General features: G+C 37.7%; 3 protein-coding genes and 1 long non-coding RNA gene across 4 annotated transcripts in view; 3 read left to right on the top strand and 1 right to left on the bottom strand.

The window, feature by feature from the left end:
- LOC115428088 (zinc finger protein 454-like) overlaps positions 1-11980 on the top strand; it is a 38697-nt gene extending 26717 nt beyond the window's left edge. Inside the window, exons 4-5 of the mRNA XM_030146918.1 lie at positions 65-104; positions 11469-11980. Of these exons, the coding sequence (XP_030002778.1) occupies positions 65-104; positions 11469-11840 (412 nt within the window). The 3' untranslated portion in view covers positions 11841-11980. The remainder of the gene's footprint in view (positions 1-64; positions 105-11468) is intronic.
- The window catches only part of LOC115428086 (glutamic acid-rich protein-like), a 657495-nt gene that overhangs the window by 84390 nt on the left and 549726 nt on the right, over positions 1-23379 (bottom strand). The gene's annotated exons all lie outside the window — the stretch shown is intronic.
- Positions 1-23379, top strand: part of LOC115428064 (zinc finger protein 37-like) — a 161745-nt gene that overhangs the window by 41617 nt on the left and 96749 nt on the right. The window contains exon 4 of the mRNA XM_030146876.1: positions 4529-5691. Within this exon, the coding sequence (XP_030002736.1) occupies positions 4529-5655 (1127 nt within the window). The 3' untranslated portion in view covers positions 5656-5691. Of the gene's footprint in view, positions 1-4528 lie in introns of the transcript that reaches the window.
- On the top strand, positions 14008-17100 carry LOC115428131 (uncharacterized). Its single transcript, XR_003936586.1, has 3 exons — positions 14008-14076; positions 14231-14472; positions 17003-17100. It is a non-coding gene; the product is annotated as an uncharacterized LOC115428131 (long non-coding RNA).

The following is a 23379-nucleotide window of genomic DNA, read 5'->3' as shown; positions in this document are numbered from 1 at the left end:
GTTTTAAGGAAAGATTTGCAGTCAGGAGACACATGAAAATGCACACTGGTGAAAAACCATTCAGTTGTTCACTGTGTCACAAATGTTTTAGAGACAGATTTAAGGTCAGGAGACACATGAAAATGCACACTGGTGAAAAACCATTCAGTTGTTCACTGTGTCACAAATGTTTTAGAGACAGATTTGAGGTCAGGAGACACATGAAAATTCACACAGGAGAGAAACTTTTCCACTGTTCAGAATGCAGTAAAAGATTTACTCAGAAGACAAGTTTGACGAATCACATGAGGCTCCACACCGGAGAGAGACCTTTCAGCTGTGTAGTTTGTCAGAAATGCTTCACACGTAAAGATAATCTTCAGTCGCATATGAGGATCCACAGAAAAGCATAGACAGAATGTCACATTCACAAGAATCAGACCAACGGAGACTGAAGAACATGAGAATAATGATACAGTGACATTTTCGAGGAAAATATGCATAAATAATTTCAACTGATTTGTTTTTCCTGCATTTATTTTTCTTCATTGTTTTTTCAATGGTACCATTTTTTTAATTAAATGAATGTAAATACATTGAAATATTATTTTAATTTAGATAGTTGAATTCTTAAGTTTAATCACATATTAGTCGGTATTAGTATTAGTCAGTATTAATTAGGATTCCTTTGTGTCACTAGATTTCTTTTTGTCACTGGTTAGTGGTAAAGTTCTTAGGATAGGTCACATCTTGGTCAACATACTAAACTGACAGATTTATGATCATAGAACTTAGGTTTTATCTCAGGCCCACTTTAAATACACATTCTCACAGACGATGGTAAACACACAGTCAATATGGGGTTTTACACAGAGTAGAGATATCACATCTGCTTGACTTTAGAGTCAGATGACACCAGTCCATTTTCTGTGACCCAGCCCACCTAGCACAAGGGGGTCAGCCCATAGTTTGGAGATCATTTTACAAGGATTATAAAAGTGATGTGTGTTGGAATGTCTGGTTCCATTTCCCTGTTTGGGATGTGGATCTTCAGCTGAGTTATACTGTATTTTGTTTTTGGTCGAATCGAGTCTATAATAAATGTATAAAAATGAGACCTAAATGAATCTGGACTTATTCTTGGACCTTCCAACAAAAGAACACGTTAACAACATCCCTCGTCTATTCTCTTCTTTTTGTAATTAGAAAACTTTTATTTATTTATTTTTTTTACTGAGATCAGCGGTGGTAGAGTCAGACAGGATCCCAATTATCACAACAGTTGAGAGCTAGAGGTGAAAGAGGTTAAAGCAAGGTAATAAAAAGATAGGTCGATAGTTTCCACCATGTCCCTCACAAACTTACCTAGAAATCACATTATTCATGTCTGAAATTCATCTTTAACTCTATTATATTCATAATTGTTGAACATAATGTGTAAATCAAAGTAATAAATACATAACTTCTAAATCTAAATAACTGAACATCAGACTCAATATAATGAATCAGTAAATGTGGAACTGAACACAGAACAAAAAAAAATGGCTTTTTGTCTTCAACAGAAAGAAAAAGTTCAAATCTCGACTAAATCAGGCTCAATCAAAAACCTGAAATCAGAATTTGTCAGAATCACATGAGGATGTTGAGTTACACTATTCAGACAAAGGTATTGGCACACACTGAATTCAGGAGTTTCAACAGTAATAGGGGCTGGGGCTGTAAAACGGTGACTAATGTCTTAAATATAATTTCATATTAAAATAAACATTTGTATTTCATCTTTACAACTAATTTTGTTTATTATTATTATTAATAATAATAATAATACATCGGTTTTATATAGTGCTTTTCTAAGTACTCAGAGACGCTTCAAAGACTCAAAGATGTTTACATTGTCGTCTGCCTTTACAAAATGCAGGCTTTGCTTTAAAGCAGACTCTTTCATTTTCTGTGAGCTTTGGAAGTTTTACCAATTCCAACAGCAGTTACTAAGTATTCAACAGGAATGTTCATAATCGACAGCAGCTGTGGCATAAACTTCACATTTGGTTGGTGGTCTAATACATTAATGTTACTCTGACGGTGGAGCTGACAGAAAAGGTCAACTCAATACTGCTACATTTTAAAGAATGACTAGTTTTCTGGTTCCTCCTGATCATCTGTAGTCTTTTATTTTGTAAGAGATTTTATGACGTCACGAATGCACTCTGACCCCGGAAGCACCAATGCGGCTCTAAATGTACATTGTTTATCTCTAATGAAAGTCATCCGTCCTCGCTCAGTGTTGCTAAAGTTAGCTTAGCTCGCTAGCTGCTAACTAACCTGCCAGTGTGTTATCGAGACAAACTGTTTCTGACGGAGTTTTTGTGAAGGAAAAGTGAAAAATGGGCGAAAAAGTGCGTATTCTGAGGTCACTGGTGGAGCAGAGACTAACTGCAGCTGCTGAAGAGATATTTGGGCTGTTTGAAAGAACCATAGCAGAGTACGAGGAGGAACTTTGTCGAACTAAAAAAGAAAACCAGAGACAAAGACAAATACTGGACTGTGTTTGGAATCCGAGAGTCCTGATACACAAAACAGGTTTGGACACATTTATCTCTAGTTTAGGCGAAGGTCTTAATGAAAATGAAACAGCATATATACATTTTAGTTATGTAAGCTTTACATACCTACAGCTATTTTTGTGATGACTGCCAAATAATATTTTTTTTTCTCTGGATTTGTCTTTTTTGAGGAGATTTATTACCATTCATTAGTATTATCTCATGTGTTTGTCTGTTCATCAGTGAACATCTGGTATATTTCTTTGGGTTTTTTTTTCACTGCTCATGTAGATGTGCATAAAACCCAGAGTAAATTCAAAGGTTATGTCATCAAAGTAGAGAAAACTGGAGAAAATGTGACTTTTTTTTAGGAAAACATATCATCAACTGAACTTAGAACAAGTGTCTCCATCCACTGTCATTTATTAACCTCCATGGGTTTTACTGGTGGCTCAGTGTTGTAGAAGATGACGGTGTTTCCCCTAATGCTGCCACTAACAACTAATTTTCTAACGATGAATCTTTCACTAATTTTTTGATTAGTCAACTAATCTAAATGACTAATTTTTATTATTTTTTTTAAATCAAGTCTTTGTTGTTTTGTTTTGTTCATTTTATTTTGAATACAACTCAAGGGCCAAAACATAAAATGTCATCTGTACCTTGGGGAATGTAAACAATATAAATAACTCAAATTCTTCCAAACAAAAAATTATAAAGTTGGATTTTTTTCTACATTCCCCCCCAAAAAAGAAAAAAATTATTTCCAGTGAGTATTTGCTTAACAGTTAAAATATATATGGTGCAAATATGGTCTCATATCTCTGTCAATCATTTTCAGGACACTTGTCAGTGAGTACTGATGCTAGTTGTGGCATGCAGCCCTTCATTGGAAGGATGAATTCAGTTAGACTACTCTGCCTACAACTGAAAAAAAGAGAAGAGAAAAATACACAGTGAGCATACTGATGTAGACATGGAGAGCCCATTCCTAATATCCTGTCTGGGCCTTCGCCGGAACCTTCACAGCCTACTTTTGTTGGAAGCTCATTAAGTAAACTGTTTAAAACATTATGGAGCCTATTAACAATCTAAGCATAAGTATCTGCATTTCCATTAGGCTATGCCATATTAGTCAGAGTCTGGACTAGCCTATTACCTAAATCGAGACAGCGGGTGCATATTGAGGCGCCAGGATGCAGGGGCACCTGCAGACTGCACTGACCCTCCGGGGAAGGGGAGGTGAACCGGAAGACTGAATGATGTAGGCACAGATCCGTGTGGGGGGGTGAAATTTACGCTGCTTATAAGATGGGGTCTAAGATGGCAGCCAATACTGGCCAATACTGGCACGGATTCCCCATTTGCACGGCCAAAAATAAATAGGCGGTCAATAGTAAAACGATGTGTCGACTAATTTTCATGGTCGATTATGTTGACTAATCACAGCAGCACTAGTTTTCACGTTCACTATGGAGCCTCTGAACTTCCAAATGGGTCATATCTGATGACCATGAAAAGATGAATAACTGTATTTTACACCAATTATTTACATGTATTGATAGGATTAGTCGATGAACAGCTATTAGACATTTTAGATCAGTAGATGGTTTTGGATGTTCAGGCTTATAAGAGTTAATAAGATATTTTCATTTCCAAGTATAATACTTTAGTTTTACAAATATTCTGAAATGTTAAATGTTACATTTATTTAATAAATGAAAAATGATTGTTCCATCTACAGATGTATTACCTCTCCCTACATACAGGTCTAGATCACACTTTTTTTCCTGAGGTTTTAAGAGTGTGTATCATTTTGATGGATCTAATCAATACACTTGTTATCTTTATTACTACTTTTATTTGACTGATTCCTGTTCGTTTAGGTTTTTATAGGCATTAATAATTTACTTTACTATTTCAGACTCATTAAACAGAACTGACACTATTATCACCAAAATCTGACTGTAACTGAAAAGTCTAACTGTATTTCCTTGTATCTACAGACGTCCAGCAGCTGTCAGTGGTTAAAGAGGAGGTTCGTCCTGAGCAGCAGGAGTGGAATCCCATTGTAGACCAGGAGGAACCAGAACCAGAGACCCCACACATTAAAGAGGAACAGGAAGAACTGTGGACCAGCCAGGAAGTGAATATCATCAAGTTCCCATCCACTCCTGTCCCTGTGAAGAGTGAAGATGATGATGAGAAGAAAGTTAAATTCTCAGAGCTTAATCAAAGACAAACTGAGGAGAACAAAGAAGAAGCAAATAAATTGGACTGTGGAGGATCAGAACCATCCAGCAGCTTCCATCCACATAGACATTTACGAAGAAAAACCGTTGAGCAGAATGAAGACTCTGAGGAAACCGAGGACAGCGATGAAGACCAGACCCTGAACCACAAACCTGAGTCAAAGCTTCCAACAAACAGCTCAACTGAACAGATGGAAACAGAAACTGATAGAGACGACAGTGGAGGATCAGAGCCAGACATTAACCTGGTCCACATGGAGAGTGTAAAGAGAAGAACCTTTGACAGTAAGAGTTTACTGGAGGAACACATGGACACTCACACAGGACAGAAACTGGTTGGTTCTTCTGAATGTGAAGCAACATTTTCTCAGACAAAAAACACGACACAGGAAACCAACTCACCCAGAGACATGATGAAGAAAAAATACTTGAGTCTAAGTGACCTTGAATGGAAAAATAAACTATACCACTGCTCTGTGTGCTCGAAAACATTCTGCTGGAAGTCAAAGTTTGAAGTCCACATGAGAATCCACACTGGAGAGAAGCCATTTTGTTGTTCACTTTGTGGAAGCAGATTTGCACAGAACTCAGCTTTAAGTAGTCACATGATGTCCCACACGGGACAAAAACCATTCAGATGTTCAATCTGTCACAAAGGTTTTAGAGGCAAAAGTGAGGTCGAGAGACACATGAGATTCCACACAGGAGAGAGACCTTTCAGCTGTTCAGAATGCAGTAAAAGGTTTACTCAGAGAGCAAGTTTAAAGAATCACATGAGGCTCCACACAGGAGAGAGACCTTTCAGCTGTGCAGTTTGTCAGAAACGCTTCACACGTAAATATCATCTTCAGACACATATGAAGATCCACACAAGACAATAGATAAAATGTCACATTCTCAGGAATCAGACCTACAGAGACTGAAGAACATGAAAAATAATGACACAATAACATTTTAGAGGAAAATCTGCATAAATAATTTCAACTGATTTATTTTTCCTGTGTTCATTTTTCAAATTATTTTTTCAATGGTAAAAATTTTTTGAAATTAAATGAATGTAAATACATCCTTTGTCTGTTCTCTTCTTTTTGTAATTAGAAGACTTTTTTTTTTTACTGAGGTAAAAGAGGTTAAAGCAAGACAATAAAAACATTTGTTGATGGTTTCCACCATGCCCCTCCCAAACTTAACAAGAAATCACATTATTCATGTCTGAAATTCATCTTTAACTCTATAATAAACATAATTGTTGAAAATCATGTGTAAATAAAAGTAATAAATACATAACTTCTAAATCTACATAACTGAAAATCAGACTCAATGTAATGAATCAGTAAATGTGGAACTGAACACAGGACGAAAAAACAGCTTTTTTTCTTCTACAGAAAGAAAACGTTCCAATCTCAACTAAATCAGGCTCAATCAAAAACCTGAAATCAGAATTTGTCAGAATCATATCAGGATGTTGAGTTACACTATTCAGACAAAGGTATTGGCACACATTGAATTCAGGTGTTTCAATAGTAATAGGGGGTGGGGCTATAAAACGATGACTGATGTCTTAATATAATTTAATTTTTTTTTTAATTTGTATTTCATCTTTAGAGCTAATTTTGTGTACATTGTCATCTACATGTACAAAATGCAGACTTTGCATTTATGTAATATTACTTAGTGTTGAAATTCTTTTATTATCATAATTGTTTTAAATGTTTTACGTCTAGAAAATCTGGGTGAAATCATTTTCCATCACTGACTTCACCCAAACAAGGAAATAGTCAAGATGTGAGTGGAGGAAATGGATTTGAGAGATATTCCACAGTTCATCTGTTCATCTACTTGTATCAGACATCATAGACAGCAGAACAAAACATGTTTCACCACATGTACCGATGAGTCTCAGTCTGTTAATTTTAGAGTCTGAACTTTGAGGAGAATACAGATCACAAATGTGTTCTCCAATGTGGATACAATGGAAAGGCCAGATTTCAGCTTTGTATCATTTCGGACTGAACCAAATATTTGGCTGTATATACTGACTTGTCTTTAACATCCTGATGGGCTGAAGAAGTTCAGATTTGGAATTAATGCATCTGTTTGAGGTAAATCTAGATATTTTTCACCAATTAGCAAAATCATTGTTTGTCAGTGACATCAAACTAATTGTAAAAAAAAAAATTAGATTTTTACAATTTTTAGGTCCGAGCTGAGTAAAGCCAGCGCAGGGCCTATTGAGTCTGTAGTGGGCGCACGGGGATGAAATCGCCAGGGATGCGGTTGCCTTCTGCCACTGTTGCCACTGTTGCCACTCTCACACATATTCACATTCACAACAGTCACACCTTTCCGAACATGTACATGACATGTACACAAACCACATATTTATGCCTGCTTAGAATGAATGGGAGTCAATGAGAGGCGTCCAGTCGGGGTCAGTCACTTGTGTAAGTGCACGACACAAGACCCTGAACCCCACAGAGACAAAAGGGACCTCAAGAGCTTTCAAATAAAGCCAAATACATGGTTGCCACAGAAACGGCTATATTGTTCTTGCTCAGATTATTATTTTTTTTATTTATTTATTTTTCTTTCTCCTGCGCTTTGAGCTCAAATTTGACCCCCTGAACGTTTACGAAAACTCACCAAATTTTGCCCAAAATTCAGAAGCGCAAAAAATTGAATTTACATATAGGTTTCGTAGATGTCTGTAAAGAAATGTTGCGACAGTGCCCCCTTGAAAAGTGGAAATACATTACGCCAGTGAAACCACATCCAACGTAAAGTTTGTCGTACAACCATGAAAAGATTCATCGCCAGGAGACAAACAAAAAATATTATTATGGGCACGCCCCTAAACCAACCGGAAGTCAGCCATATTGGATTGAAATTTCCAAAATGCTGAGTCAACGTTTTCGCTGACGTCGTATTTTAACTATCTCCTCCTTGGGCGTTTGGCCAAATGAGCTCAAAATTGGTGTACAGTATCTAAAGAAGTGGGGCATCAAAAGTTACCCAAATGTTTGGGATCAGTTTCACCACTTTTGTGCAAGGAGGTCGCAAAGTTTGCAAAGTTTTTTTGGAAATTTGCCTTTACAAATGTAGCTTCAGTTCGGTCATACAATCATCAATTTGGCTCAAATTTAAGTCAGTTGTCAATCTCCCAGGCCTACAGCCATTTATTGGAAGAAGTTTTAATTTCACGCTATAGCGCCCCCTACAAAGTTACCTTTACAAAAATTGCTTCAGCTCGGACATACGAACACCAATTTGGCTCAAATTTGAGTCAGTTGTCTATCTCCCAGGCCTACACCCATTTATTGGAAGAAATTTTAATTTCACGCTATAGTGCCCCCTATAATTTACCTTTACGAAAATTGCAGCAGTTCAGACATACAAACACCGATTTGGCTCAAATTTGACTCAGTGGTACATCTCACAGGTCTACACCCATTCAATGGAAGAAATTGAATTTTGCCTGCATAGCGTCCCCTACAGATTTACTTCAAATCAGATTTAATTCAAAAATGTCTTTAGTTCAGACATACGAACACCGATTTGCCTCAAACTTGAGTCAATTTTCAATCTCCCAGGCCAACACCCATTCATCAGAAGACATAAAATTTGGTGCTAGAGTGCCACCTGCTGAACGATGGACATGCTTGTACTGGACGTGCCCCTGGCAAGGGCCGTTCAACGCCGCTTGTGGCTTTAATTTACTTTTGAGCTCTTATTTTACTGTCTGTTATTTATCTACTACCAGCACCAGCTTCTGCCAAAAATACCAGTAGTTTGTTTGTGTGGATTAGTGGATTAGTTTGGACAAATCCAGTACTTAACAAATAGATCAGACCATCTTTCCCTATTTGAGTTCATCCACCATCATGAAGTGCTTTAAAGCAGACTCTTTGATTTTCTATGAGCTTTGGAAGTTTTACCATTTTCAACAGGAATGTTAATAATCTACAGCGACTGTGGCATAAACTTCACATTGGTTGGTGGTCTAATACATTAGTGTTCCTCTGACAATGGAGCTAACAGAAAATGTCAACTCGATGCTGCTACATATCAAAGAATGACGAGTTTTCTGGTTCCTCCTGATCATCTGTAGTCTTTTATTTTGTAGGAAGACTCATGACGACACGAATGCACTCTGACCCGGAAGCGCTAATGCGGCTCTAACTTTGCGTCGTTTATTTTTAATGAAAGTCTTCCGTCCTTTTTCAGTGTTGCTAACCACCAGGAGAACCTCTGTATCTGGATGGAACTGACCGAATGACTGTTCTGTTCACATCCTGTGTCTGCTTTGCGCTTTATTTATCTGTTATTAGCTCAGTGATGCTAAGGTTAGCTTAGCTCGCTGGCTGCTAACAGACCTGTCAGTGTGTGAGCGAGGCAAACTGTTTCCGACGGAGTTTTTGTGAAGAAAAAGTGAAAATGGGCGAAAAAGTGCAGATTCTGAGGTCACTGGTGGAGCAGAGACTAACTGCAGCAGCTGAAGAGATATTTGAGCTGTTTGAAAGAACCATAGCAGAGTACGAGGAGGAACTTTGTCGAACTAAAGAAGAAAACCAGAGACAAAAACAAATATTGGACTGTGTTTGGAATCCCAGAGTACTGATGCACGAAACAGGTTTGAACACATTTGCCTCTAGTTTAGTCAAAGGTCTTGATGAAAATGAAACAGCAAATATACATTTTAGTTATTCAAGCTTTACATACCTACAACGATTTTTGTGATGACTGCCAAATCCTGTTTTTTTTTCTCTAGATTTGACCTGTTTTAGGTGATTTATTACCATTTATTAGTATTATCCACTGAGTTTTTTCTTTTTTCTTTTTTTTTTTAATTTTTAAGTGAAAATCTGATATATTTCTTTGTTTATTTCACTGCTCATGTAAATGTGCATAAAACCCAGAGTAGATTCAAAGGTTACTTTATCAAAGCAGAGAAAACTGGAGAAAATTAGCCTCTTTTTTTTTTCAGGAAAACATATCATTAACTGAACGTAAAACAAGTGTCTCCATTCACTGTCACTTTTCAAACTCCAGGGGTTTTACTGGTGACTGAATGTTGTAGAAGATGACAGTGTTTCCACGTTCGCTACAGAGCCTCTGAACGACCAAGTGGGTCATATCTGATGACCATGAAAACATATCAAACTACATTTACACCAATTATTTGCATGTATTGATAGGATTAGTTGATGATCAGCTATTAGACATTTTAGATCAGCATATGCTTTTGGTTGTTCAGGTTTTCATTGGTTAATATAAGTTATTTTCATTTCGAAGTATAATACTTTAGTTTTACAAATATTATAAAATGTCAAATGTAACATTTACTTAAAAAATTAAAATCAGATAGTTCTGTTTACATAAGTATGACCTTTCTCTACATACAAGTCTGAATCACAGTTTTCTGAAGTTTTAGGAGTGTGTATCATGAGTTATTTAATCAATACATTTATCTTCATCACTACTCTTTTGTCACTGATTCCTGTTCATTACTAAAGACTGAGCTTTTTTATTGGCTAATAATTTACTTCAAGGTCAAAAATATTTAATATCTCCAAGGGCGTGTGTGTGTGTGTGTGTGTGTGTGTGTGTCTTCCTTTCAGACCTGTTTAAACTCTTCCAATAGAACTGACAGTATTATCACCAAAATCTAACTGTAACTGAAAAGTCTAACTTTATTTCCTCGTATCCTACAGATGTCCAGCAGCACTTGGTGGTTAAAGAAGAGGTTCCTCATGAGCAGCAGGAGTGGAATCCTATTGTGGACCAGGAGGAACCAGAACCAGAGCCCCCACACATTAAAGAGGAACAGGATGAACTGTGGACCAGCCAGGAAATGAATATCACCAAGTTCCCATCCACTCCTGTCCCTGTGAAGAGTGAAGATGATGAGCTCAATCAAACACAAACTGAGGAGAACAAAGTGGAAGCAAATAAAGTGGACTGTGGAGGATCAGAACCATCCAGCAGCTTCCATCCTCATAGACATTTACATAAAAAAAACAATGAGCAGAATGAAGACTCTGAGGAAACTGAGGACAGCGATGAAGACCAGACCCTGAACCACAAACCTGAGTCAAAGCTTCCAACAAACAGCTCAACTGAACAGATGGAAACAGAAACTGATGGAGACGGTGGTGGAGGATCAGAACCAGACATTAACCTGGTCCACATGGAGAGCGTAAAGGGAAGAACCTTTGACAGTAAGAGTTTACTGGAGGAAGACATGGACACTCACACAGAACAGAAACTGGTTGGTTCTTCAGAATGTGAAGCAACATTTTCTGAGAAGAAAAACACGACACAGGAAACAACCTCTCCCAGAGACATGATGATGAATAATGACTTGATGTTGAGTGATGTGGGATGTGAAAAGAAAAAACACCACTGCTCTGTGTGCACAAAAACATTCTGCTGGAAGTCAAAGTTAGAAGTCCACATGAGAATCCACACTGGAGAGAAACCATTCAGTTGTTCACTTTGTGGAAGCCTATTCAAACACAAGTCAAGTTTATGCAGTCACATGATATCCCACACGAGAGAAAAAAATTTCAGGTGTTCACTGTGTCAAAAATGTTTTAGAGACAGAAGTGAGGTCAGGAAACACATGACAGTCCACGCTGTTGAGAAACCATTCAGCTGTTCACAGTGTCAAAAGTGTTTTGGAAGCAGAAGTGAGGTCAGGAAACACATGAGAATCCACACTGATGAGAAACCATTCAGCTGTTCACTGTGTCACAAATGTTTTAGAGACCGAAGTGAGGTCAGGAGACACATGAGAATCCACACTGATGAGAAACCATTCAGTTGTTCACTGTGTCACAAATGTTTTAGAGACCGTAGTGAGGTCAGGAAACACATGAGAATCCACACAGGAGAGAAACCATTCAGCTGTTCAGAATGCAGTAGAAGATTTACTCAGAGGACAAATTTGAACAATCACATGAGAGTCCACACAGGAGAGAGACCTTTCATCTGTGTGGTCTGTCAGAAACGTTTCACACGTAAAGATCATCTTCAGACACATATGAGGATCCACACAAGAGAATAGACAGAATGTCACATTTACATGAATCAGACCAACAGAGACTAAAGAAAAATTATATAGTCAAATATTTGAGGAAAATCAGCATAAATAATTTCATCTGATTTATTTTCTCAATTATTTTTTCAGTGCTGCCATTTTTTATATTAAATGATTGTGAATACATCCTTCATCTATTCTGTTCTTTTTGTAATTAGAAAACTTTTTTCTTTTTTTTTTTTACTGAGATCAGCAGTTGAAGAGTCTGACGAATGGGAAACAAATGATCACATCAGCTGAGAACTAGAGGTGAAAGAGATTACAGCAACACAATAAAAACATTTGTCAATAGTTTGCACCATGTCCCTCACAAACTTACCTAGAAATCACATTATTCATTTCTGAAATGTATCTTATACTCTATTATAAACATAATTGTTGAAAATAGTGTGTAAATCAAAGTAATAAATAATTAACTTCTAAATCTACATAACTGAACATCAGATTTAATGTAATGAATCAGTAAATGTGGAAGAAAAAGTTCCAATCTGGACTAATTCAGGCTCAATCAAAAACCTGAAATCAGAATTTGTCAGAATCACATCAGGATGTAGAGTTACAATATTCAGATGAAATTGGGACACATTGAATTCAGGTGTTTCAATAGTAATAGGGGGTGGGGCTATAAAACGATGACTAATGTCTTAGTATAATTTCATATTAAAAATAACTATTTGTATTTCATCTTCAGAGTTAATTTTGTGTACATTGTCATGTAAAAATGACAAATGTAAAAAATGCAGACTTTGCATTTATTTAATTTTCTTTAATGTTGAAATTCTTTTATTATCATAATTGTTTTAAATGTTTTACCTCTACAAAATCTGGGTGAAATTATTTTCCATCACTCACTTCACCCAAACAAGGAAAAAGTCAAGATGTGAGTGGAGGAAATGGATATTAGAGATATTCCACTGTTCATCTGTTCATCTGCTTGTATCAGACATCATAGACCGCAGAACAGAACTTGTTTCACCACATGTACCAATGAATATTAGTCTGTTGATTCTGGAGTCTTAACTTTGAGGAGAATACAGATCACAAATGTGTTCTCCAATCTGGATACACTGAAAAGTCCAGATTTCAGCTTTGTATCATTTTGGACTGAACCCAATATTTGTCTATATATACTGACTTGTTGTTGACATCCTGATGGGCTGAAAAAGTTCAGATTTGGAATTAGTGCATCTGACTGAGGTAAAACCAGATATTTTTCACCAATTAGCAAAATCATTGTGTGTCAGTGACATCAAACTGTTGTAAAGAAAAATTTGATTCTTACAATCTTTTACCTTTGAGTTCTTGTTTTACTGTCTGTTATTTATCTACTACCAGCACCAGCTTATGCCAATAATACTAGTTGTTTGTGTGAATTAGTGCATTAGTTTGTACAAATCCAGTGCTTAACAAATGTATCAGACCACTTTTCCCTATTTGAGTTCATCCACCATCATGAAGTGCTTTAAAGCAGACTCTTTCATTTTCTATGAGCTTTGGAAGTTTTACCATTTTCAACAGGAATGTTAAAAATCTACAGCAGCCGTGGCATAAACTTCACATTTGGCTGGTGGTCTAATACATCAATGTTACTCTGACAATGGAGCTAACAGAAAATGTCAACTCAATGCTGCTATATTTCAAAGAATGACGAGTTTTCTGGTTCCTCCTGATCATCTGTAGTCTTTTATTTTGTAGGAGGTTTCATGACGTCACGAATGCACTCTGACCTGGAAGCACTAATGCGGCTCTAACTTTGCGTTGTTTATTTTTAATGAAAGTCCTCCGTCCTTTTTCAGTGTTGCTAACCACCAGGAGAACCTCTGTATCTGGATGGGACTGACCGAATGACTGTTCTGTTCACATTCTGTGTCTGCTTTGCTCTTTATTTATCTGTTATTAGCTCAGTGATGCTAAAGTTAGCGTAGCTCGCTGGCTGCTAACAGACCTGTCAGTGTGTGATCGAGGCAAACTGTTTCCGACGGAGTTTTTGTGAAGAAAAAGTGAAAAATGGGCCAAAAAGTGCGTATTCTGAGGTCACTGGTGGAGCAGAGACTAACTGCAGCTGCTGAAGAGATATTTGGGCTGTTTGAAAGAACCATAGCAGAGTACGAGGAGGAACTTTGTCAAACTAAAGAAGAAAACCAGAGACAAAGACAAATACTGGACTGTGTTTGGAATCCGACAGTCCTGATACACAAAACAGGTTTGGACACGTTTGTCTCTAGTTTAGTCAAAGGTCTTAATGAAAATGAAATGGCATACATTTAAATTATTTAAACTTTAAATACCTACAATGATTTTTGTGATGACTGTCAAATCATATTTTTTTTCACTAGATTTGACTTTTTTTTTTACAGTAAGGATGACACTGACCTGTGGCTTATTTCCGGTGCCTGTCGCTCACTATTTCTGGTCCCAGTGGCTCACTTTCGGTGCGTGTGGTTTATTTCCAGTGGCTGTGGTACCGCTGCCACTGTTCTGTTGGTGCAGAGCAGTTTACAAAGGCTAGCGCATCATACGACTCTACGGACTTTCAAGCCAGGCATGAAGTCCATCTGTTTGTTGGTTATGGAATGGGAGTCAGGCTAATAATGCAGACGTAAGTTTGTTCGTGAATATAGACCAGATTTTGTTGAAACGAGTACTTTTGGATTCTGGATTCTGTTGGGTCTCTGTAAACTTAATTTGATTCTGATTTGAATTGATAAAGCACTTTGTGACTCTGTCTGTGAAAAGTGCTCTATAAATAAAATTTACTTTACTTTTGAGATTGAGTGAAGCAGACGTTTTTTCAACTGAAATTTCGTTAAATTAAAAAAAAATTTAAGCTACGACTGAATTCCCTCAATATTATGACTTTTATTCTCAATATATCACGACTTTATTCTCGTAAAATTATGACTTTTGTATTCGACTTTATTCTCATGAAATTACAGGTTTCGTCTCGATATTTTACGACTTTATTCTCGTAGTGACAAGTGTTTTTATTTTCTTATGTGGCCCTAATTCGCCGTTGTAGTTAACAGGTTCTTCCAGTGTGGAATATTTAGTTTATCTGGTTTTCCAGTGGAGGACGATTGTCTTCTTGGCGACAGTTCGGGCTGTGAATAATGTTGTTTTCGTCAGTGTAATGGTCTATTAGGGGGTGAAGGATGGGTTTAAAAAAAAAAAGAGAGAAACGTTTATTGGTGCAATGTTGAAACATGTTCACTGGGCTTAGGATAGCGGACTTGAATTGCGGCTGCCAGCTCGGCCAGACTGTTTAAAACGGATGCATATGTCCGATAAATTCGAGACTGTGCCGCCCCCCCCCCCCCCCCCTTTCTCTCTCTTTTTTTTTTTACTCCACCTGGTCAAGGCTGACAACCATCCTCCAGGAGTCTGGGTCTGCTCCAGGTTTCTGCTATTAAAAAGAAGTTTTTCCTCACCACTGTCACAATTGTTTGCTCCTGGAGGATTCTTTTAGGTTTCTGTAAATTGGCTTGAGCTCTATTTGCAAAGTGTCATGAGATAACTTTTGTTATGATTTGGCGCTATATAAATAAATTTTGATATGATTTGACCAGTATCAATTATTTCAAATGTATTGCATTCCTTCTGTCTTTATCTTCTTGTCATGCGCTCAGCCATAGCTTATACCTTGTTCTTTTCATGACACACTGCTCCTTTTTCCCCCTCAAACATTTTCCATTGTGTATCTGTGACATTGGATTGTATTAGGATTATACAGGCCCCAGTTTTCCCAAAAAGTTTTATTATCACGTTTTTGTTAAAGGGTTGCCAAAAAAAATAGTGGGAAGAATACAACAATCACCGTGCAAACACAACAACGAAGTCAGTGCTTCATTATACATATATATATATATATATATATATATATATATATATATATATATATATATATATATATATATATATATATATATAATGTGATAACGAGCTGGCACTCCTCTATGTAGAGCACTAACATGGTTCAAAACACCAGCCTGAACAAGGTGCTTCCTTAGCTCACAATCCAATGTAATTATTAGGAACCCTTGGCACCGCACCATGGCACCTGGCTCCTGGCACCACGCTGTGGCACCACAGTGCCATGGTACACAGGGTGCATATTGAGGCACCAACACCACCTGTGGCTCACTTTCGGTACCACGGCTCGGTGCCGTGGCACAGCCACAGGCAGTGTCGGTGCCTCAATATGGACCCGCTGTCTCTCCTTTTTTAGGTGATTTATTACCATTGATTAGTATTATCCCTTGCGTTTTTTTTTTTTAATCTTTCAGTGAAAATCTGACATATTTCTTTGTGTTTTTTTCCACTGGTCATGTAAATGTGCATAAAACCCAGGGTAAATTCAAAGGTTAATTTATCAAAGCAGAGAAAACTGGAGAAAATGAGCCTTTTTTTCCCAGGAAAACATATCATAAACTGAACATAGAACAAGTGTCTCCATTCACTGTCACTTTTCAAACTCCATGGGTTTTACTGGTGACTGAATGTTGTAGAAGATGACAGTGTTTCCACGTTCACTGCAGAGCCTCTGAACGACCAAGTGGGTGATATCTGATGACCATGAAAACATATCAAACTGCATTTTACACTAATTATTTACATGTATTAATAGGATTAGTTGATGATCAGCTATTACAGATTTTAGATCAGCATATGCTTTTTGATGTTCAGGTTTTCAATGGTTAATATAGGTTATTTTCATTTCCAAGTATAATACTTTAGTTTTACAAATATTATAAAATGTCAAATGTAACATTTATTTATTAAATGAAAATCTGATAGTTCTGTTTACAAAAGTATTACCTTTCTCTACATACAAGTCTAAACCACAGTTTTCTGAGGTTTTAGGAGTGTGTATCATGATTTATCTAATCAGTACATTTATCTTTATCACTACTCTCTTGTCACTGATTCCTGTTCATTACTAAAGACTTAGCTTTTTATAGGCTGATAATTTACTTCAAGGTCAAAAAATATTTAATATCTCCAAGGGTGTGTGTGTGTGGGGGGGTTCTTCCTTTCAGACCTGTTTAAACTCTTCCAATAAAACTGACAGTATTATCACCAAAATCTGACTGTAACTGGAAAGTCTAACTTTATTTCCTCGTATCCTACAGATGTCCAGCAGCACTTGGTGGTTCAAGAAGAGGTTCCTCATGAGCAGCAGGAGTGGAATCCTGTTGTGGACCAGGAGAAACCAGAACCAGAGCCCCCACACATTAAAGAGGAACAGGAGGAACTGAGGACCAGCCAGGAAGTGAATATCACCAAGTTCCCATCCACTCTTGTCCCTGTGAAGAGTGAAAATGATGATGATGGGTGTAATCAAACACCAACTGAGGAGAACAAAGTGGAAGCAAATAAAGTGGACTGTGGAGGATCAGAACCATCCAGCAGTTTCCATCCACATAGACATTTACATAAAAAAAACGATGAGCAGAATGAAGACTCTGAGGAAACCGAGGACAGCGATGAAGACCAGACCCTGAACCACAAACCTGAGTCAAAGCTTCCAACAAACAGCTCAACTGAACAGATGGAAACAGAAACTGATGGAGATGATGGTGGAGTAGCAGAGCCAGACATTATTCGGATCCACATGGAGAGTGTAAGGAGAAGAACCTTTGACAGTAAGAGTTTACTGGAAGAACTCATGGACGGTCACACAGGACAGAAACTGGTTGGTTCTTCAGAATGTGAAGCAACATTTTCTGAGAAGAAAAACATGACACAGGAAAATACCTCTCCCAGAGACACGATAATGAATAATGACTTGATGCTGAGTGATGTAGGATATGAAAAGAAAAAACACCACTGCTCTGTGTGCACAAAAACATTTTGCTCGAAGTCAAAGTTAGAAATCCACATGAGAAGCCACACTGGAGAGAAACCATTCAGTTGTTCACTTTGTGGAAGCCAATTCAAACACAAGTCAAGTTTGTGCCGTCACATGACAACCCATAAAAAAAAAAAAATCAGATGTTCACAGTGTCAAAAATGTTTTAGATACAGAAATGAGGTCAGGAGACACATGACAATCCACACTGGTGAGAACCCATTCCGCTGTTCACAGTGTCAGAAGGGTTTTGAAAGTAAAAGTGAGGTCAGGAGACACATAAGAATCCACACTGATGAGAAACCATTCAGCTGTTCACTGTGTCACAGATGTTTTAGAGACCAAAGTGAGGTCAGGAGACACATGAGAATCCACACTGATGAGAAACCATTCAACTGTTCACAGTGTCAAAAGGGTTTTAGAAGCAGAAGTGAGGCCAGGAGACACATGAGAATCCACACAGGAGAGAAACCATTCAGCTGTACAGAATGCAGTAAAAGATTTATTCAGAAGATACATTTGAACAATCACATGACAGTCCACACAGGAGAGAAACCTTTTAGCTGTGTAGTTTGTCAGAAAGGCTTCACACGTAAAAATCATCTTCAGACACATGTGAGGATCCAACACAGACTAAAGAAAAATGATACTGTCAAATGTTAGTGGAAAATCTGCATAAATGATTTCAACTGATTTATTTTCCTTTATTTTTTCAATGGTGCCCTTTTTTTATTAAATGATTATGAATACATTCTCCATCTATTCTGTTCTTTTTGTAATTAGAAGACTTTTTTTTTTACTGAGATCAGCAGTTGAAGAGTCAGACTAACGGGAAACAAATGATTACATCAGCTGAGAACTAGAGATGAAAGAGGTTAAAGCAAAACAATAAAAACGTGTCAGTAGTTTCCACCATGTCCCTCACAAACTTACCTAGAAATCACATTATTCATTTTTGAAATTCATCCTTAACTCTATTATAATCATAATAGTTGAAAATAATGTGTAAATCAAAGTAATTAATAATTAACTTCTAAATCTACATAACTCAACATCAGACTCAATGTATTGAATCAGTAAATGTGGAACTTAACACAGGACAAAAAAAAATTGCTTTTTGTTTTCTACAGAAGGAAAAAGTTCCAATATGGACTAAATCAAACTGAATCAAAAACCTGAAATCAGAATGTGTCAGAATCACATCAGGATATTTAGTTACACTATTCAGACAAAGGTATTGGGACACATTGAATTCAGGTGTTTCAATAGTAATAGGGGGTGGGGCTATAAAACGATGACTAATGTCTTAATATAATTTCATATTAAAATAAATATTTATTTCATCTTTAGAGCTGTGTATGTTGTAACTATGTGTTGTGCTGCCTCTTGGCCAGGACTCCCTTGGAAAAGAGGTTCTTAATCTCAATGGGATTTTCTTCCTGGTTAAATAAAGGTAAAAGAAATAAATAAAAAAAAGACCTGCTTTTGTTTACATTTTTATCTACATGTACAAAATGCAGACTTTGTGTTGATTTAATTTTACTTAATGTTGAAATATTTTCATCATTATAATTGTTTTAAATGTTTTACCTCCAGAAAATCTGGGTGAAATTATTTTCCATCACTTCACCCAAACAAAGAAAAAGTCAAAGATGTGAGTGGAGGAAAGAGATTTGAGAGATATTCCACAGTTCATCTGTTCATCTGCTTGTATCAGACATCATAGACAGCAGAACAGAACATGTTTCACCACATGCACTAATGAGTCTCAGTCTGTTGATTCTAGAGTCTGAACTTTGAGGAAAATACAGATCACAAATGTGTTCTCCAATCTGGATACAGTGAAAAGGCAAGGCAAAGCAGGTTTATTTCTGTAACACATTTCATGTACAAGACAATTCAAAGTGCTTTACATAAAACATTAAAAGCATTACAGCAGAAGGCATGAGAAAAACAAACAAACAAACAAACAAACAAAAATCAGATAAATAGATAAAAGAAATAAACAGATAAATGAAATAAATATAAGTATAAATAAATAAAGAGATAAAAACTTTTAGCTTAAAAGGAACAGTGCAGATCTGAACTGATGAATACAAACTCTATTCAAATGCAGCTGAGAACAGGTGGGTCTTTAACCTGGATTTAAATAAACTGAGTGTTTCTGAGGTTTTGTGGAAATTTGTTCCAGACATGTGGAGCATAGAAGCTGAACGCAGCTTCTCCATGTCTGGTTCTGACTCGGAACTGATAACAGACCGGATCCAGACGACCTGAGGGGTCTGGTGGGTTCATACTGAGTCAGAAAGTCACTGATGTATTTTGGTCCTAAACCATTCAGAGCTTTATAGACCAGCAACAGAACTTTAAAGTCTATCCTCTGACGGACAGGCAGCCAGTGGAAGGACCTCAGAGTTGGACTAATGTGGTCTGCTTTTCTGGTTTTAGTGAGAACTCTAGCAGCAGAGTTCTGAATGAGCTGCAGTTGTCTAATGGATTTTTTAGGTCGACCTGTAAAGACACTGTTACAATAATCGAGCCGACTGAAGGTGAATGCATGGACTAGTTTTTCCAGGTCCTGCTGAGACATCAGATCTTTTATCCTTGAGATGTTCTTAAGGTGATAGTAGGCTGATTTTGTGACTGCTTTGATGTGTTTTTCAAAATGTAGGTCTGAGTCCATCACTACACCCAGATTTCTGGCGTGGTTGGTGGTTTTTAGGTCTATTGACTGAAGCTCTGTGGTGACCTGCAGTCGTTTCTCTTTGGCTCCAAAGACAGTTACCTCAGTTTTGTTTTGTCCAGCTGAAGAAAGTGTTGGCACACCTGCAGCCAGACGTTAGTCTGGTTTTTGTCTGTCTTTTATGTTTTGTTTGTCACTTCCTGTTTTATTTTGTTAAGTTTTCCCTCATGTGTCTTGTCTGTCGTCTTTACTTCCTGTTCCCTGATCCTCCTCACCTCTGACCTGATTACCTGTCTCCGCCCTGATTTGCTCCACCTGTGTCTAGTTGTCTTCCCTCCCTTTTGTGTATTTAAACCCTGTCTCTTCCCTATGTCAGTCGCCAGTTTGTAACTCTAGTAGTTCAGACCAGCGTTCTTGACCTCGTTTGTTCGTTTGCCTGCCTGTTTTTGACCTGTTTTTGGATTCCTCGGTTTCTCGTCTTCTGCCTGCTCCCTGTCTGGTTTTGTCTGCCTCATCTGATACCTGGTTTTGACCTTCTCGCCCTGACTACCGGTACGTGAGTTTTGTCTTGTCCTTATGTCCTGTTGCCCGAGAATTTGCCTACCTGTGTATGACCTGTTTCCGTCCCTGACCTCCCTTTGCTTTTCCCTAGTCGGGAAAAACACCCCAAACACCGTACGGGGAGATGGGCTGTCGTCCCCGATCCAGAGAACGAATCAGAGGAGGATATCACCAACCATTATCCTCAAGATTCTGTCACTGATCATTATTCTTCACCTGTGTGTGATAAATAAACCTTTTGAATTATATTTTTGGCGTTTCAGTTCTGCATTTGGATTCTGTGTTTGTACTCGCACCATTACAAGTTGTGGCACATCCAGTCATTAATCTCCTCAGTGCATTTACCCAGAGCCTGTACAGGGCCTTGGTCTCCAGGTGACATTGTGATATAGATCTGTGTGTCATCTGCATAGCTATGGTAACTAATATTGTTGTTCTTTATAACCTGCGCTAGTGGGAGCATGAAGATGTTAAACAGAAGAGGCCCCAGGATGGAGCCTTGGGGAACCCCACATGTAATTCTTGTCTGCTCAGATGTAAAGTTACCTAATGACACAAAGTACTTCCTGTTCTCTAAGTATGTCTTGAACCAGTTTAGTACAGGGCCAGACAGACCCAGCCAGTTCTCCAGTTGTTTCAGTAATATAATGTGGTCGACTGTATGAAACGCAGCACTGAGGTCCAGTAAAACTAACACTGACATGTTTCCATTGTCCGTATTCAAACAGATGTCATTCATCACTTTGGTCAGCGCAGTCTCAGTGCTGTGGTGCTGTCTAAAACCTGACTGGAAGACATCATAGCAGTTGTGTTGTGTTAAAAAGTTGTTTAGCTGGTGAAAGACAGCTTTTTCAGTTATCTTACTTAAAAATGGGAGATTGGAGATGGGCCTGTAGTTGTTCATTTGTGTCTTGTCTAGATTGTCTCTTTTTAGCAGAGGTTTACAGCTTTTTTCAATGGCTCTGGGAAAACACCTGACATGAAAGATGAGTTCGCAATCTGTAACAGATCTGACTCCAAAGTCTTTGAGACCTTTTTAAGAAAACCTGTGGACAGGTTGTCCAAACAGCAGGAGGAGGAGTTCAGTTGATGTAAGATGTCCTCCAGAACTTTGCTATTAATGCGATAAAACTGTGTCATGGTGTTTGAACTGGTTTTGGGTGGACACGGTATATGCCCTGAACCTGTTGCGATGAACCAACTACTAGTATAATATTTTTTACTTTTTCTGTAAAGAATTTGGCAAAGTCATTACAGGCCTTGGTGGAATAAAGTTCAGGTGCTACTGACACAGGAGGGTTTGTTAGCCTGTCGACTGTAGCAAATAAGGCCTGAGCACTGTGACCGTTTTTGGTGATAATGTCAGAAAAATACGACTTCCTTGCATTCCTTAGTAAGTTATAAAAGTGAAGTTTCTCTTTATAGATGTCATAATGAACTTGTAGATTTGTTTTCTCGGCTTTCTGACACTCTCTTTTTTCATTTTATACCGGTGTGGAATTTCTCCATGGAGCCTTTTTCCTTCCAGAGATAACCTTCACCTTAGTGGGAGCAATGGAATCCATAATATTTAGCATCTTATCATTGAAGTTAGTGAAAAGCTCATTGACTGAACCCCCTGACAGGGCAGGTGTTAGAGAGAAGACCTGGTTAAAGACCTCATTGGTGTTTTCAGTTATGCACCGTTTTGTGATTACCTCCTTTGAAACATTTGTGTACACTGAAATTGTACTTTCAAAGAAAACACAGCAATGATCAGACAAGCCCACATCACACACACTTATTTTAGAGATGCCCAGACCCTTTGAGATCACTAAGTCTAGTGTGTGCCCCTTAATGTGTGTCGGCTCTGTTACATACTGAGTCAGGCCAAAATTGTCCAGAGTGTTACTCAGGTCTTTAGTCCCTTTGTTCTGAAAGTTGTCAACATGGATGTTAAAATCACCAACAATAATTATACAGTCAAAATTAATACAGATCATAGACAGCAGTTCACTAGAATCATCATAAAAGTCTGCACAGTATTTGGGGGGGCGATAAATATTTAAAAGCATGACCCTGGATGATGCCTTAAGCTGTACCGCCACATACTCCAAAGAAGGGAAACTTCCAAGAGATAGCTGCTTGCACTGATATGATTCCTTGAATAAGACTGCAGCTCCCCCTCCTCTTCTTTTTTTTCTAGGCTCACTAATAAAACTAAAGTTGGGAGGGGTTGACTCAATAAGAATAGTTGCACTGTTATTTTGGTCCAACCAAGTTTCAGTTAAAAACATAAAATCATGGCTGTGCTCAGTAATAAAATCATTGACTAAAACTGTTTTCCCTGCTAAAGATCTAACATTTAATAAAGCTAATTTAAGGGTTTTAAAAGTATCACGTATGGGGGCAGGCTGTGGCTTACAGAGTATGTT

The sequence above is a fragment of the Sphaeramia orbicularis genome, chromosome 11 (assembly GCF_902148855.1).
Source record: "Sphaeramia orbicularis chromosome 11, fSphaOr1.1, whole genome shotgun sequence".
Taxonomy (NCBI): Eukaryota; Metazoa; Chordata; class Actinopteri; order Kurtiformes; family Apogonidae; genus Sphaeramia; species Sphaeramia orbicularis.
This window is presented reverse-complemented; position numbering and strand designations above follow the sequence as displayed.